The sequence below is a fragment of the Danio rerio genome, chromosome 4 (assembly GCF_052040795.2).
Source record: "Danio rerio strain M-AB ecotype USA chromosome 4, GRCz13ab, whole genome shotgun sequence".
Classification (NCBI taxonomy): Eukaryota; Metazoa; Chordata; class Actinopteri; order Cypriniformes; family Danionidae; genus Danio; species Danio rerio.
Window position 1 is genome coordinate 51,663,648 of NC_141024.2, and position 15,131 is coordinate 51,678,778.

Genomic DNA, 15,131 nt, shown 5'->3' on the forward strand with positions numbered 1-15,131 from the left:
ATAAAAGAAGCGCTTTCTCTCATGCCTCCATGAAAAAGCGTGTCAGCTGGCTGCTTCACGAAAAGAAATGCATGCAGCGCTGGCAATCTTAATATTTTCCACCACTAACTGAAATTAATGCTGCACTGTTTTATTAACAAATTATTAAAATGTTCTGTTTTTCCCCCAACACACTCTCTTAATCATTAGCCTGTGCTAGATTTTTGCGTGCGCTTGAGCGTGGGGATAAGCGCATCTCTCTCTCTCTCTATAAAATAAGAAAATTGATTTGAAAATTGAAAATGATCTTATCTTAAATGATATCTAAATATTGTTATAGCAATGTGACTTCTTTGGTAAATAACACTCGTCGTTGACGTCACAGGATGACTGATCGTGAAGGAACATGTAGTCTGTCACATTTGCTACCCACGGCAAGTCACGATTTTATCAAGAAAAAATCGCGTAATCTGACATAGTGACTTTCGTAACTGACAAAAAAATCATGTAATCTGACCGGGGCTTTAGTAACCGTACTAAGGACCTTGGACAGTTACTGAGTCCGAAACTGTTGTATTCGTTTTTTTCATATTCGTCATTAGGGGGCTCACAATTGTCAAGAAAACCCCTCAAAAAAATATTTGTTACAGATGTGAAAAATGCAAAAAATCAAACCATCAAACTTAATTTTTATGACGGACGAAAGTTACAGAGGCTGCAAACTAATAAAACGTGAGGTCATATTTAGTATATATATATACTAATATGGGGGAGGAATTGCAGGTCAAAGCTGTTTTAAAATGCCAAAACAAACTTACAATTCAACATTTACCGATTTCATTCAAAATGATGACTTTTCAGTTCATAGTTTGATTATTTGAAGTGAGTGAACAAAACAGCTTTTTTAAGACATGCTGCAAACATCCCAATGAACATTAACCAATGACGTTATGAGCTGAAATTTCACGGACACTTAAGAGTTATATTATATTTGGTAAAAACAGGTGCCATTTAAACCCAGTGCTTTTCTCATATTTTACATCACTTCACATTCATTTATAACAAAATACATGCCAGCATTTTTTTTTCTCATGTCGTCATTGTGGTATTTTTAATGTAGAAGTAAATTGTGGCAGCATTTATTTTATAGAAACTTTTTTTTTTATTATTTTACCTCAATGTCTCGTTTACAGCTTACAGTCTTCAGTCCATCAGAGAGAAGCTTCACTCCTGAATCCAGCAGGTCATTGTTACTCAGGTCCAGCTCTCTCAGGACACAATTTTTACTTTCCTTTTCCAAGCTCATGTTAACAAATTAGAGCTATCAGTTTTGGAATGCACACTATCGTTTGAGGTTACAGAAGTAACCCTTCGTTCCCCGAGGAGGGGAACGGAAGTGCTATACAGTGAATTTGATCTTGGAAAATCCACGTATGGGAGGATTCGGTTCAGAAGCCGCTTGTCTGAAAGAGTATTGAACAGGCCAATGAAGCAATGAATTGGCAGCGTAAGCTTGCGCAGGTGTGCCTCATTGGCAATTATCCCAGCATATAAGCACACCTGGAGCGAGCAAACACCATCCTTTTAAGCTGAAGAGAATTTCAAACAGCTAAGGGACAGTCATTATGGCGATGGAGTATAGCACTTCCTTCCCCTCCTCTGGTACGAAGGGTTACTTCTGTAACCTCAAACGTTCCCCTTCGGTTGGGGAACTTCAGTGCTATACAGTGGATTTAATCTTGGAAAATCCACGTATGGAAGAAATATGGAAAACGCCATAATGACTGCACCTTACCAACGCCCCCGATGAGGGGATAGTCAAGCAAGCGTGACGCACCAACATCATAGGAGGCGCGGTCCTCCAACGTGTCCCTGGCCCTAATTTTTCCCACTTTAACAGAAGTTTTACAGATTTAAATATATTTTTGGGGAAGTCGTGAGCGTCTAGATAATTCTAGGAAAATACGACAGTACGTTGGGAAGCGTGCAATCCCGATAGGGAGGACGCTGCGGAGGCCATCCGCTACCCAAGGGGGGAATAGATGGCAGAACTTACATATGGACTAGCCCTAAGAAGGGGGAGTACGCATAGAAAAAAGTGGTTAGCGGAGAGGGAAGACACGGTCCACCCGGGGGGGGGGACTTAACCGTGGCGGAATAAGCATATGGGATCGCCTAGTGGGGATCACGCATAGCAGGCACCTATACCCAAGACGCGGGCTGACCAGCGGGCAGACCAACAACGTAGTGGGCCAGCAAGTGACTCCTCCGCTGAGTCAGTGCTGGGGGCCACGGAGGAATTTGCAGGGCTCACCTGACGGTGAACTTTACTGACAGTTAAAAAGGCGCACGTACCTCCGTGTTAGGGAGAATGGCGCAGCAAGTGTGTTTCAACACCCTACCGAATTGTTTCCTCAATCACCAAAGGGTTACCTAATACCCTTGAGGAAACCGGCTCCACTCGCAGATTGTAAAACCTTGCAAATGTGTTGGGTGTCGCCCAGCCCGCAGCTCTACAGATGCAGATGCGAATCTCCGAGTGGAGTGCGCACACACTCTCGGGGAGCGCAGCTCACCTCGGCTCTGATAAGCGAGAGAATGGCATCCACAATCCAATGGGAAACTTAATTTCAATACGACACTTCCCTGCTGCCGACCGTCATAACAGACGAAGAGCTGCTAAACTCTGAGTACGGTCCGGATAATATGCAAGGCGCGTACTGGACAACAAAGAAAGGGCTGGGTGCGACAAGCACCCAGATATCAACGCGACAAGCAGAGCTGTCTTCAGGGACAGAAAGATACTGAGTCGAGGATCGAAGGGATCTGACGTGGCTCGTGTAACGAGGGCGAGATCCTAAGAGGGCATGAGAGGGGGCGGGGTGAAATAATTCGCCTAGCACCCCTAAGGAACCGGATGATGAGGTTATGCGTTCATGAGAGCGGAGATGGCAGCCACGTAACCTTGAGTGTGAAGGGCGACAGCCTGCTGTCCAGCTTCTCTGAAATTTTACAGACACTTAAAAGAAATATTATATATGGTAAAACAGGTGCCCTTTAAACCCGAGGCTTTACTCATATTTGTCATCACTTCACACTTGAAATAAGTAATACACAAACTGAATAACCATAAAAATAAAATACATGGCAGCATTTTTTTTTCTCATGTCATCATTCTTTGTGGTATTTTTTATGTAAAAGTAAATTGTAGCAGCATTTATTTTAAAGATTTTTTTAACTTTTTTTTTTTTATTTTACCTCAGTGTCTCCAGTTTACAGTGTTGACTCTTCAGTCCATCAGAGAGAAGCTTCACTCCTGAATCCTGCAGGTCATTGTTACTCAGGTCCAGCTCTCTCAGGACACACTTTGAGGATTGTAGAGCTGAAGACAAACTCTCACAGCACTGAACAGTGAGATTACACCACTGTAGCCTGTGAGGGGAAAAAAAGAAATAATGATTTTGCATTTATCTAGCATGGGTAATCCAGAGCAGAGACAAAAACACTTGAATTTTTTCTTTTAGTTTGAGCAAAGGTAAAAATCACTATATGTACTCTGTAAATACTGAATTGAAGGGAAAATCCAAGGCTGTAAAATAAACATAAAAGTATTCTTTAGCTAACAATTCACATTTTTATGTGATAATTAATCAGTAGTTATCATTAATAAAAGCTTAAAATCAATATTTTTATCTCCGTTTTCCTGTTAACAGATTAGAGCAATCAGTTTTAGAATGCACACTATCTCTACTTAAATATTTAATAATAATAATAATTCCTAACATTTATATAGCGCTTTTCTGGGTACTGGGTACTCAAAGCGATTTACACAATGGGGGGAATCTCCTCATCCACCACCAGTATGCAGCATCCACCTGGATGACGCAACGACAGCCATTTTGCACCAGCTGATTGGTGACAGTGATGAAGCCAATTCCAATTAGAATATAGGGATGGTTAGGAGGCCATGATGGACAGACTCTTTTTGAAGGATATCCTGGGATTTTTAACGACCACAGAGAGTCGGGACCTCGGTTTAACGTCTCATCCGAAAGACGGCGCTATACTGGGGCATTAGGACCCACACAGACTGCAGGTTGGGCACCCCCTGCTGGCCTCACTAACACCACTTCCGGCAGCAACCTAGCTTTCCCATGTGGTCTCCCATCCAGGTACTGACTGGGCGCAGCCCTGCTTGGCTTCAGTGGGCAACCATGTGAGAGTTGCAGAAAGCTAGCTGCCGGCTTTCAATGTGTTAAAAGAGAGCAGAGATTATATAATTGTATTGTGTAAAAGAAGAATCAAAATATTGAAAAGAATGTATGAAAATGGAGTAAACATTAAGAGAACAGATATTATATACAGCAGGAGATCAGTAATACATCTTTGATGTGAAAACACAAATAGTCTGTGCTGTTTCTGCACTGCACACATATGACTCATGGGTTGCAGATGTGTTGCAAATTGATGTGTGAAATGGGCATAAGTGTATACAGAAAACTCTTACAGTGCTCTTGTGGTGTTTTTGACCACTGGTATCAGTCTCTTCAGTGCTTCATCAGATCTTCTGTATTTCTGCAGTTCAAACTTCTCTTGAGTCTCTTCTGACATCAGGAGCACAAACACCAGACCCGACCACTGAGCAGAGGACAGATGCTGTGCTGTAAGATTTCCAGAGCTCAGACTCTTCTGGAGATCCTCCACAAAGTCATCCTTCAGTTCATTCAGACAGTGGAAGAGGTTAATGGTCCTTTCTGCTGATTTCTCCTTCTTTATTTTCTTTTTGATATAATCAGTCGTGTGTTTGATGTTCTCAGTTTCAAGCTTCAGTCCTGGCAGGAGCTGCTTCAGGTTACTCAGGCCACTCTGATTAGACTCCTGTGAAAGACCCAGCAGGAACCGGAGGAAAAGGTCCAGGTGTCCGTTTTTGCTTTGTAAAGTCTTCTTGACTGCATCCTTGTGAAGATTAAACAGGGTCTTTGTAGAGAGCTTCAATGTCAGTTCCTTTTTCCTGGACTCAAGAAATGGATTTGCTTTCTTGTCTTTGTAAGTGAGAAACACATAGAGAGCAGCAATGAACTCCTGAACGCTGAGATGTACAAAACTGTAAACCTGTTCCCCTGAAATGGGGTTTTCTTCCTGAAACATTCGAGTACATAATCCAGAGAACACAGACCCTTCCTTGACATCCAGCCCACACTTCTCCAGATCTGTCTTGTAGAAAATCAGTTGTCCTTTCTGCAGCTGTTCAAAGGCCAGTTTCCCCAGCTTCAGGACAATGTCTTCAAAAGACCAGGCCTTGGCTTCAGGTTCAGAATCATTGCTGTATTTTTCTTTCATCTGTTGCTTTTGAGACAGTAAGTAGCTGGTGTACAACCCTGTGAGAGTTGTGGGTGTTTTTTCATTGCTCTCTTGACCCAGCAGAGGCTGAAGAACAGTGAGTGAGATCCAGCAGAAGACAGGGATGTGGCACATGATGTACAGACTCCTGGATTTCTTGATGTGGCCGATGATGTTTCCAGCAACCTCAGGACTGCTGTTTTTGATGAAGTACTGCTCCTTCTGCTCATCACTGAATCCTCGCACCTCAGTCACCTGATCAATGTAGGTTTGGGGTATCAGACTGGCTGCTGCTGGTCTGGATGTGATCCAGATGAGGGAAGAGGGCACTAGCTCTTTCTTCAAGACATGTGTTACTATCTTATTCACTGTCATTTCCTTATCAACATCTGTAAATCCATCCACCTGTTTGAAGTTCAATTCAAAGCGATATTCATCCAGTCCATCAAAGATGAACATGACCTTGCCTTGTTCTTCAGGAAGAGAACTCAGTCCTCCACTGCTAAAGAAGTACTTGTTAAGCAGACCTATGAGACTGTACTTCTCTTCTTTAATCAGATTCAGTCTACGGAACGGCAGTGGAAATATGAAGACTATTTCCTGATTGTCTTTTCCTTCAGCCCAGTCAAGGATGAATTTGTTGACAGAGACAGTCTTTCCCACTCCTGCGATCCCCAGTGTCAGGACTCTTCTGTTTTGTTGACCTGTGTCAGGCTGAACTTTAAATATGTCATTACACTTGATTGGTTTATCCTTGGCTGTCTGTTGGTTGTGTTTTGACTCTATCTGTATCACCTCATGGTCATTCTCTCTTCCTCCAGTCTCATTTTCCACCACATATAGATCAGTGTAAATATCATCCAGGTTCTTCTTACGACCTATCAGTGAATTACCAATCAATATCTGCTTATAGTCCTCCTTTAACTTCTCCTTTAGTTCACGGCTGGTGTTTGTGTAATCAACAGGAGGGGATTTACTGGTCTCTGAAGCTGCGCCTTTACAAGAGAGAGGAAAAAGTTGTTTTTTATTAAAGTGAATCATAATTATGTCCTGTGCTTTCCAACATAAAAAAAATACATAAAAAAATAACAGCACTCATGAAGTCATTTGTTTCATCATTTAAATGACGTAATACCTGTATGGTATTTTGAATGAGCAGGGGTAGGTGATTTGACTTAAATCTTATATTGTATTGATGTAAAAAAAGTTGATTACTCAGAATATTGCAGGATGTTTCAAAAATAATTATACAGAATTAAAGTGTTCCTATTACAGGTTTTTGAATTACTTCATACTCATCATTTGCTGTCTCAATGTTTCCTGACCTTACAATGTTTTTTTCCTCAAAAATGACTGTCTGCAAACAAAACATCATCATCATATAGGATTATTTAAGATATGCAGTGTGAGCCAGCTTTACAATGTGTTCTTGTTCCAGTAATGTTTATTTTACAACTAATCTTTGTTCTTGTTTTACTTTGCTTATCTCTTTATTCCATATTTGTTCATTCTGTCTTAGCAAATGAGTAATAAATGATTGTTTTGATAGTTTTATCTTTGTGTGCTGCTGGGATGGAGGTCTTCTCTCTTTGTAAAGCATAAATTGTGTAAAAGGCTTGATTGAGATCTTACAGTTGGATTATGATTCTGCTAATGCTTAAATATTTAAACAGCCATGCAGACTCCTGATGACAGAAGACGAGGGAACACTACAGAAATCCAATTCTAACATAAACTTTAATGAGAGTAGTATTCATTCAATCATTTTCTTTTCGGCTTAGTATCTTTATTAATCTGGGGTCACCACAGCGGAATGAACCGCCAAGTTATCCAGCACATGTTTTACGCAGCTGATGCCCTTCCAGCTGCAAGCTGTGTTCCTGTTTCAAAAATGTTTGTTTTACAACTTATTCTAAGCTTCTTCTTTCTTGTTTTACTTTGTTCATTAACATAGATATGTCTTGTGCTCCCCATCAAAAAAGAACAAATGCACATATAAATAAAGTAACAAATTCAGATGAACAAAGACAAACAATATATTAACAATACATTAACTATATACATAATGTTAAATGTATTTAAATGCATTGCTTAGAAGCTGTGCAATAAATGTTATGAAAATACATCTGACTCAAAAACCATTGCTAGGACAGGGTTTTAACATTAAAGATTTGAACTGAAAATGATCACATTTGTAAAGTTTGACAAGGAATTAAACAGTACCTTGCTTCTCTGCATTCTCCAGCTTTTCAGCCAGATCATTCTTCTTTATTTTCCTCAGGATGTCCACTGTGATCTTCACAGCTTCTTTTGGTCCAAAACATGACACCATCATATCCACTGTCATCAACCTGTCTGCATTCTCCATTTCAGCTTTTGTAACACATACATGGTCATTCATTAAATACCACTGAAACTCCTTCAGTTCAGCTTCTACCAGTCCCTCCAGTTTGTTCTTGAGCAGCGGTTTAACATTCGCCATGGTGCTTCACCCATTCACAGCTACAGGACAAGAACAACAACATCTGCATTAGTTTCACAATTAACATATGAACCTAAGCATTTATTTATTATTTGAATAATGGAATTACCCTGTGAGAAGAAACTTCACATTTCAGAAAGCTAAATATTGAAAATTAATTGTCACTTTTTAAAGTGGCTCTTACTAACCAGGAATAATGTAGATGTTTCTTATTCGTCTACTTAAATTCTGTCTTGAGCAGAAGCTCTGCAACTCTTCTTCCTGTATCATCATACAGGAGTGTTTATTTAGATGTTCAACTGGTTAGACCACAACCGTTTTAGAAAATTCTTCAGATGACACGTGAGACCAGTGGAAAAACACACACATCGGTCCACTGTTAAAAGACCCTGGCATACTACATAATATGAGTACAAATACCCATCACTGTGGTGGTACCCTGAAAGGGACCTTTCTGATCCTCTAAGTTTAGATCTTATAATTTATACAGGGTACAAAATAAGGACCTATCATGGACCTATAAAGGTACAGTGATACTTAATGTACCTTATTGGTCCTTATTTATCTGACGATGTTGTAGAATTATTGCAAAAAAAGTGAACACTGAAAAAAACTGACGGACTATTATACAGTTTTTCTCAGTTCTCATCACTTGCTTAAAATGGATAGTTCATTCCTTAAAAGCAAGTATTGATGTCAATGAAAGTGTCAGTGTCATCAAGATGAAAAGTCCTGACACCATTGTTTATGAACAAGATAGTCAAATGGCTTTGTCGTGTTTTCATTATGACAGTTTACTCTACATTTTTTTCCAATGCAAAAAAGTCAGATTTTGGTGACACGTCCTGAAAATGCTCAACAGCACTGTATACTATTTGCACAGCCATTTGAAAACTACAGTAAAGTTAGACATCACTGCATTTAGTGAAGTATCTAAGTATAAGACACTGAATATGTATGTTTCACATTTTACTGCATTTGCTCTTTACAATTCTAATTTATTCACAGCATTGTGCAAAAGAATAAATACACCCTTATTTACAGCAAACATAAAACTTCTTTTGGGTAGAGCTGTGCACAACTCATATGCTCTGTAACACAGCTCTGTAAATCATTCATGAAATTGTTCAATTCAGAAGACATTTTCACAGCACAGATTTTGACAGCTAGTTCAACATTGTTGCATGTAATGACTCCAGTAATGAAATGAGGACTATAAGTTTTATATGGAATGACTATTCAGCTCGGACAAATTTAGTTCATTTTGACTAACATGACATAAGCAAATGATAATTTGTTGGAAATTTGTTGAAAGTAATGAGAAACTGCTACTTGGATGTGCACAAATAACTAATTGTTTTGAGAAATGCATTACCTGTTGTGCAAATGTAAATAATGTTCTGAAAAATGCACCAAAGCGACTGAGAAAAACTGTAATATAAAAGCTTTTGGGATGTAGTTGTACATGCTCAGAATCCTCTGAATCATGTTGTTTTTATTGTGACACACATGGCCACCTAGACCTCAGTTTATGCTGCTTAATGCAGACATGGGAAAATAACTGGATGATCACTGCAGCAGCTCAAGAATGTATCCAGGTAGCAAGAATTCCTGCCCAGATTTTTTATAAAGCTGGTAGAGCAGGCATTTATCCGCCACTGGCTTACAGCATGTGGGGCAAACATTTTTCAGGTTTGGCAGAGGTGGCACCGTCTTTAAGGTAGCATGCAAGACATGGGCCAGATGTTAAAAATTGATATGTGGCCCATGCATGTTTGGCCTATTTTGACCCATTTTTAAAATACATTATAATACTTTTTTTGAGTAAAGAAATATTTTGGTGCACAATATTGTTTTCATCTTCTTGTTTGCATTTTCTAATGCCTTCATTTTAATCCAGGAAACAATCCAGATTTATTAATCTGTTGTTTCTTATATGCTGCAAAATAACTGAACTTAACCTACATTACATATATTTTACTAACTAAATTATTATTTTACAAATTATATTTTAATTAACCATGACTAAATATTGTTACAATCCTATGTTTGTCTTGTTTCATCTGTTTTTTTTTCTTGTTCTTGTTTTATGTCACGACTGGGTATCACAAAAACAAGGGAAAGATCCAAGTGCAGCAAAACACATTTATTGCCAAACAATAAAGATCCCAAAAAAATGACAAAGGGACAGGCAAGGTACCAAAATCGAGGAAAACATGAAGTTCAAAAATGAAGCTCAAAAGTGAATCAAACACAAACTAAACAGGTATCCAAAAACATAGTAAAGATACTAAACAAAGTGAACAAACCAAACACGGTGAACCAGATCATGAATAAAGCACGACAAACCCAAACAGAACATTGAAAATCCAAAGGCAAACTAAACACAACATAACAGGGCTTATAAAAGACAGAACTAATTAGACAGTGTGGGACAGCTGGAAACAAGGAGTGATCACATGACTAGGATACAAAACACAAAAACCAAAACAAAAACTGGTGCCCTTGAAAACCACCAGAGGGCACTGCAGCAGGTGTGACATTACCCCCCCCCCCCTTTAAGGAGTGGCTACCAGACACTCCCAAAAACACCCATCTAGGAGGGAGGCGGAACGGAGGTGGACCGGGGTAGGGATGGTGGGACAGACCAACACTACAAACCAAACAAAAAAAATCCTTATAACACAAAACAAGGAATCAAAGAGAGTCTGTAAGGGCTTAAGAAGAGTCTAAGGAACTGGTGATTGAAAGAGTCTCGACATATCAATCCACAAATATAAGACCACCATGGTGGTAGCCCCCCACGTGGAACAGAGGACCATCCTGAGGGTCCAGATGAGATGCCCGTTTTCCTCCATGGGGCATTAACTGGTGTAAAAGGCAAGGACCCACTGGCTCTTGAGAATGTTGGTTTGCCAGCACCCGAAAACAAGGGTCCGCCGCCACTTGTGGGCAAGGACTCAGCATTTGAGGGCGAGGGTCCGCCGGTGCTTGAGGGCGAGGGTCCGCCGGCGCTTAAGGGCGAGGGTCCGCCGGCGCTTGAGGGCGAGGGTCCGCCGGCACTTGAGGGCGAGGGTCCGCCGGCACTTGAGGGCGAGGGTCCACCAACACTTGAGGGCGAGGGTCCACCAACACTTGAGGGCGAGGGTCCACTGGAGCTTGAAGACCCGCTGGCACTTAAAGGTGAACGCTCACCAGGGCTTGTGGACGAAGGCTCATTGGTACTGGGAAACAAGGACTCAAGAAAACCAAAAAATGAGGATTCCAAAGTAATAGAAAAAACTGGTTCTATAAGAACAGAAAAATCAAAGTCAGAAAAAATTGAAAATAAGGATTCCCCCAACTCTAAAGATGAATCCTCCGAACAAGTGGTTTCAAAAATAGTCAAGGGTTCAGGCACTGGTTTGAAGATAGCTGTGGTATGGCACTGAAGCTCAGAGCTTTCGACCATCTTTGGCAATTGCTGCAAAGTGGCCACAATCTTAGGCATGAAATCTAAATTAATGTCCATCTTGCAAAAAGGTTCAGAAGTATGAGCTTTGTTTAAACAAAATTCCAAATCATCAGCCATTTTAGAAAGGGGGCCTGGAGCAAAAACAAACTCTAAGGGTGTCTCAGGACTAGAAGTTCACTTAGGGGGGATTCAAAAAGATTAATTGTAGGCTGAGTCGCAACACTATCCAAAATCTCATGAAGTGAGTCAATAAGCTCTAAGGCCATGCAAAGACAGTCAGGGGCAATGGTATCTTTAGGTGGGGCTTCTGAAGTTAAATTCATCTTGGGAACAGAATCAACCTTTAGACTATTCACTTTAAGGTGGAAAACTAACTCCCAAAATTAAATGATCCCAAGTTCATCCATCTCCTCAATAGAAAGAGGATAATCAAGACATTGATTAAATAGTCATCAGTTTATAGTCCGATAAGCCCAGTCCCACAGCCAAAGTCCAAAATGACGGAGCAAAAGCTCCTACCTCCCAACCCTGCTGACGTTCAGCCACCAATGCTTAAAGACGAAGTGACCGCTCCCTTTCAGTCACTGGAGGAACCATTCGGAGACTCATACTTGACAAAAAACAAAGCAAAAATATGGGGGGAAAAACTGGGGCAAGAGAGAGAGAGAGAGAGGAAAAAAAATGCTGCTGGATCTTGGTAATGGCCTTTGGATTATGTCACGACTGGGTATCACAAAAACAAGGGAAAGATCCAAGTCCAGCAAAACACATTTATTGCCAAACAATAAAGATCCCAAAAAAATGACAAAGGGACAGGCAAGGTACCAAAATCGAGGAAAACATGAAGTGCAAAAATGTAAGGATGGCTGACGTGAAACTGACGTTTCGACACAGTGTCGAGATCCCGTAGCGCAAGTGTTTCGAAACACTGCACCGAAGCATGATCCGAAACACCCAGATCACATGACTAAAGTGTTTCGAAACACTTGGTCACGTGACTAAAGCGATTCAAAGCATTGATCATTTCAGAGGCGTTTCAAGACCCGCAGAATCTGCATTTGACTGTCATGATCAAGTACTTAACTGTGTCTTGTATGGCTTAGTGAACCGTGCGTGTGCACTACAGTACTGTGTTACAAATTTGTTTTGGGTTCGAATCCCGACTAGTCCAAATACTCCAAAATCATGATTTTATATATTTTAACCATGTTACTGTTTTATGGTATAGTCTAGATAGGATACAGCTGCAGATATGCCATCAATTTAGCATCATTTTTGTAACACTGTAAAACAATAATTCATATTTTTACAGTACTGTGATGGGTTTAGGTTTTGGATAGACGTTAATAAAATACAATGGGAAATTTAATTAATAATATAAGTAATTATTGTTAACTTCTGGCCACAACTGTATCTGATCTAGCAACAACCCTGTTTTATGAACAAAACAATACAAATTTATTTACAAGGTGTTTATTCGTATGTCAGAGCAATGTTGAAACAAAACGATACAATAACAAAGCATTACCAACTGGTATTAAAGCATTTCAAAATTACTGATTCAGTCTGGATTCGAACCCATTATTCCCACATGACGATCACGAACTCTAACCGCTCAACTAAACCATTTGCAGATTTCAGGCGACAAAGTGGGATTTCATACCCTAATTTGCTCAACTGTTCTTTGCTGAAGCTGTTTCAGTGAAATACAAATAAAATGACCACTAGGTGTCACCGTAGAGTGGTGTTTCGAAACGTTTCGAAGCTTCGACACATTTGCTTCGATAGTTTCAGTGTTTCACGAAGCCTCCCTTTGCCCACCACTACAAAAATGAAGCTCAAAAGTGAATCAAACACAAACTAAACAGGTATCCAAAAACATAGTAAAGATACTAAACAAAGTGAACAAACCAAACACGGTGAACCAGATCACGAATAAAGCACGACAAACCCAAACAGAACATTGAAAATCCAAAGGCAAACTAAACACAACATAACAGGGCTTATAAAAGACAGAACTAATTAGACAATGAGGGACAGCTGGAAACAAGGAGTGATCACATGACTAGGATACAAAACACAAAAACAAAAACAAAAACTGGTGCCCTTGAAAACCACCAGAGGGCACTGCAGCAGGTGTGACATTTTGCTTAGAACACATCCAATTGGCCACTTCCAGCTTGCTTGAATCCTGATTGGCCTACAGTGTTTTAAAAAGCCATGACACCACTTCCTTGGCAGCCATCTTGTTTTTGGTCACTTGCCTGTGTTTGTTGAAATATTTGAATGTGGTATAGTGCAGAGTTTTTTTGGATGTGTTAGGACTGGGAATATTGAGATTTGTGAGTACTGTTTGCTTTGTTTGACTTCTGAGATTATATTGAGAATTGTGAGTACTGTTTGTTTTAGTGTTTACTTTGTTTATGATACTTTGTTCCACCGGCTTGTTTGACCTTTGTTGCCTGCTGACATTGATTTTGGATTGTCCTTCTAATATGGTTGCCTGTTTTTGTAAATAGATTGTAAATAGTGTATATAATGGGTGTTATGATTTATGTTTTTTTTCCTGTTTTTTCACCCTCCTCTCCGTTTGTTCAACCCTAGGTTTCTTATTGGTTTATTATTCTGTCCATCATCATTATGACGCTCTCCGGTTCCACCAATCCCAGGACGAGCCACAAGTATTTAAAGCCCTGTCAGTCCAGTGTGTGGGGTGCGCCCTGCCTCGGCGTACCCTTTGTGCTCCACGCAATTTGTTTGTGCAAATGCTTCGTCTATTTTGTGATCGCTCAGTTACTGTGATAATTCGAGTTGCTTGTTGAACTTTGTTGGCTTTAAGTAACATATGATGATGGTTGTGTGATTCTAAACTAAGATTTAGCGGACTTATCCGTTTTGTTTTGTTTTAGTTTAGATTGATGTTTTGTTAGATTAGTTTGAGTGTTTTGCCACCCGTGTATTTTTGAGTTTTGTAGTTTGATTAGTTTAGTTCGGGTGTCGTACACACTGAAGATTTCGGTTTTTATTTGTGTTTCTTTTTGACGCCTAGTTTAGATTAGATTTAAGGATTGTTTTGTTTTGTTAATTTCTTTGATTTGGCTTACACTCGTTGTTTAAAGATAATAATTATAAATGTTTGTTTGTTTGTTTGTTTTTTTTCTCCCCCATTGATTGTTGTTACATGTTTCAATTCAATTATAGAGTAAAAGCTTTAAATGAGAGTTACTGAATCTTGCCTCATTATTGATCTGTCGCACACATTACACCTGTCTCACTTAAATGTTACAGCATCCCCATTTAACATCATAAAACACGTAACATTTAATTGGTGGCAGCAGTGGGATTATATTTAAATTTATCTCTTTATGGGATGAGGTGAGATGATGTGTGTTTGACGGCGGATCAATTTTGAGTTTTGAGTGAACGAAGATTAGTGATTGCGTGGAGTTTTAGAGCATTATATCAGTATGGCTGAGTTTGATTTAAACAGTTTCGTTAGTGCACCATCTGTTGAACAATTGGATACCGTTCGAAAAGATAATTTATTAAAAATTGCTGAGCATTTCCAAATTAAAATTAGTAGACAACAGTTAAAGCGTGAAATAAAAGGAGTCATTGTCCGACATTTAAAGGAGCTGGGTTTATTGGTGCTGGCTGAAAGCTCACCTGGCGCTGACTATGTGTCTGCTGACTCTGCTCACATAGGTGCGGAGGAAGTGAGCGAAACAGCTGTTGCGGAGGGCTACGAAGCTAAAGCTGTTTTGCCGCCCTTCGAACCTTTTTCACCCTCAGAGGTTGAATCGGGAGGTGATGTGCGCCTCAAAACTCGCATTGCGAGACTCCAAAAAGAAGAGCGTGAGCGAGAGAGTCATGCTG

General features: G+C 39.9%; 3 protein-coding genes across 6 annotated transcripts in view; all 3 read right to left on the reverse strand.

Moving 5' to 3' along the window:
* LOC137490940 (uncharacterized) overlaps positions 1–15,131 on the reverse strand; it is a 627,578-nt gene that overhangs the window by 187,438 nt on the left and 425,009 nt on the right. The window lies entirely within an intron of this gene.
* Positions 1–15,131, reverse strand: part of LOC148682145 (uncharacterized) — a 208,802-nt gene that overhangs the window by 124,438 nt on the left and 69,233 nt on the right. The gene's annotated exons all lie outside the window — the stretch shown is intronic.
* Positions 1–15,131, reverse strand: part of LOC100007791 (NLR family CARD domain-containing protein 3) — a 61,244-nt gene that overhangs the window by 38,329 nt on the left and 7,784 nt on the right. The window contains exons 2-6 of one of the 2 annotated variants that reach the window (XM_088649588.1): positions 7,543–7,821; positions 4,487–6,314; positions 3,238–3,411; positions 2,883–2,943; positions 1,154–1,270 (exon numbers count right to left, since the gene is read on the reverse strand). In XM_088649588.1, the coding sequence (XP_088505714.1) occupies positions 1,154–1,270; positions 2,883–2,943; positions 3,238–3,411; positions 4,487–6,314; positions 7,543–7,801 (2,439 nt within the window). In that variant the 5' untranslated portion in view covers positions 7,802–7,821. The remainder of the gene's footprint in view (positions 1–1,153; positions 1,271–2,882; positions 2,944–3,237; positions 3,412–4,486; positions 6,315–7,542; positions 7,822–15,131) is intronic. The other variant, NM_001444539.1, reaches the window with a different exon arrangement.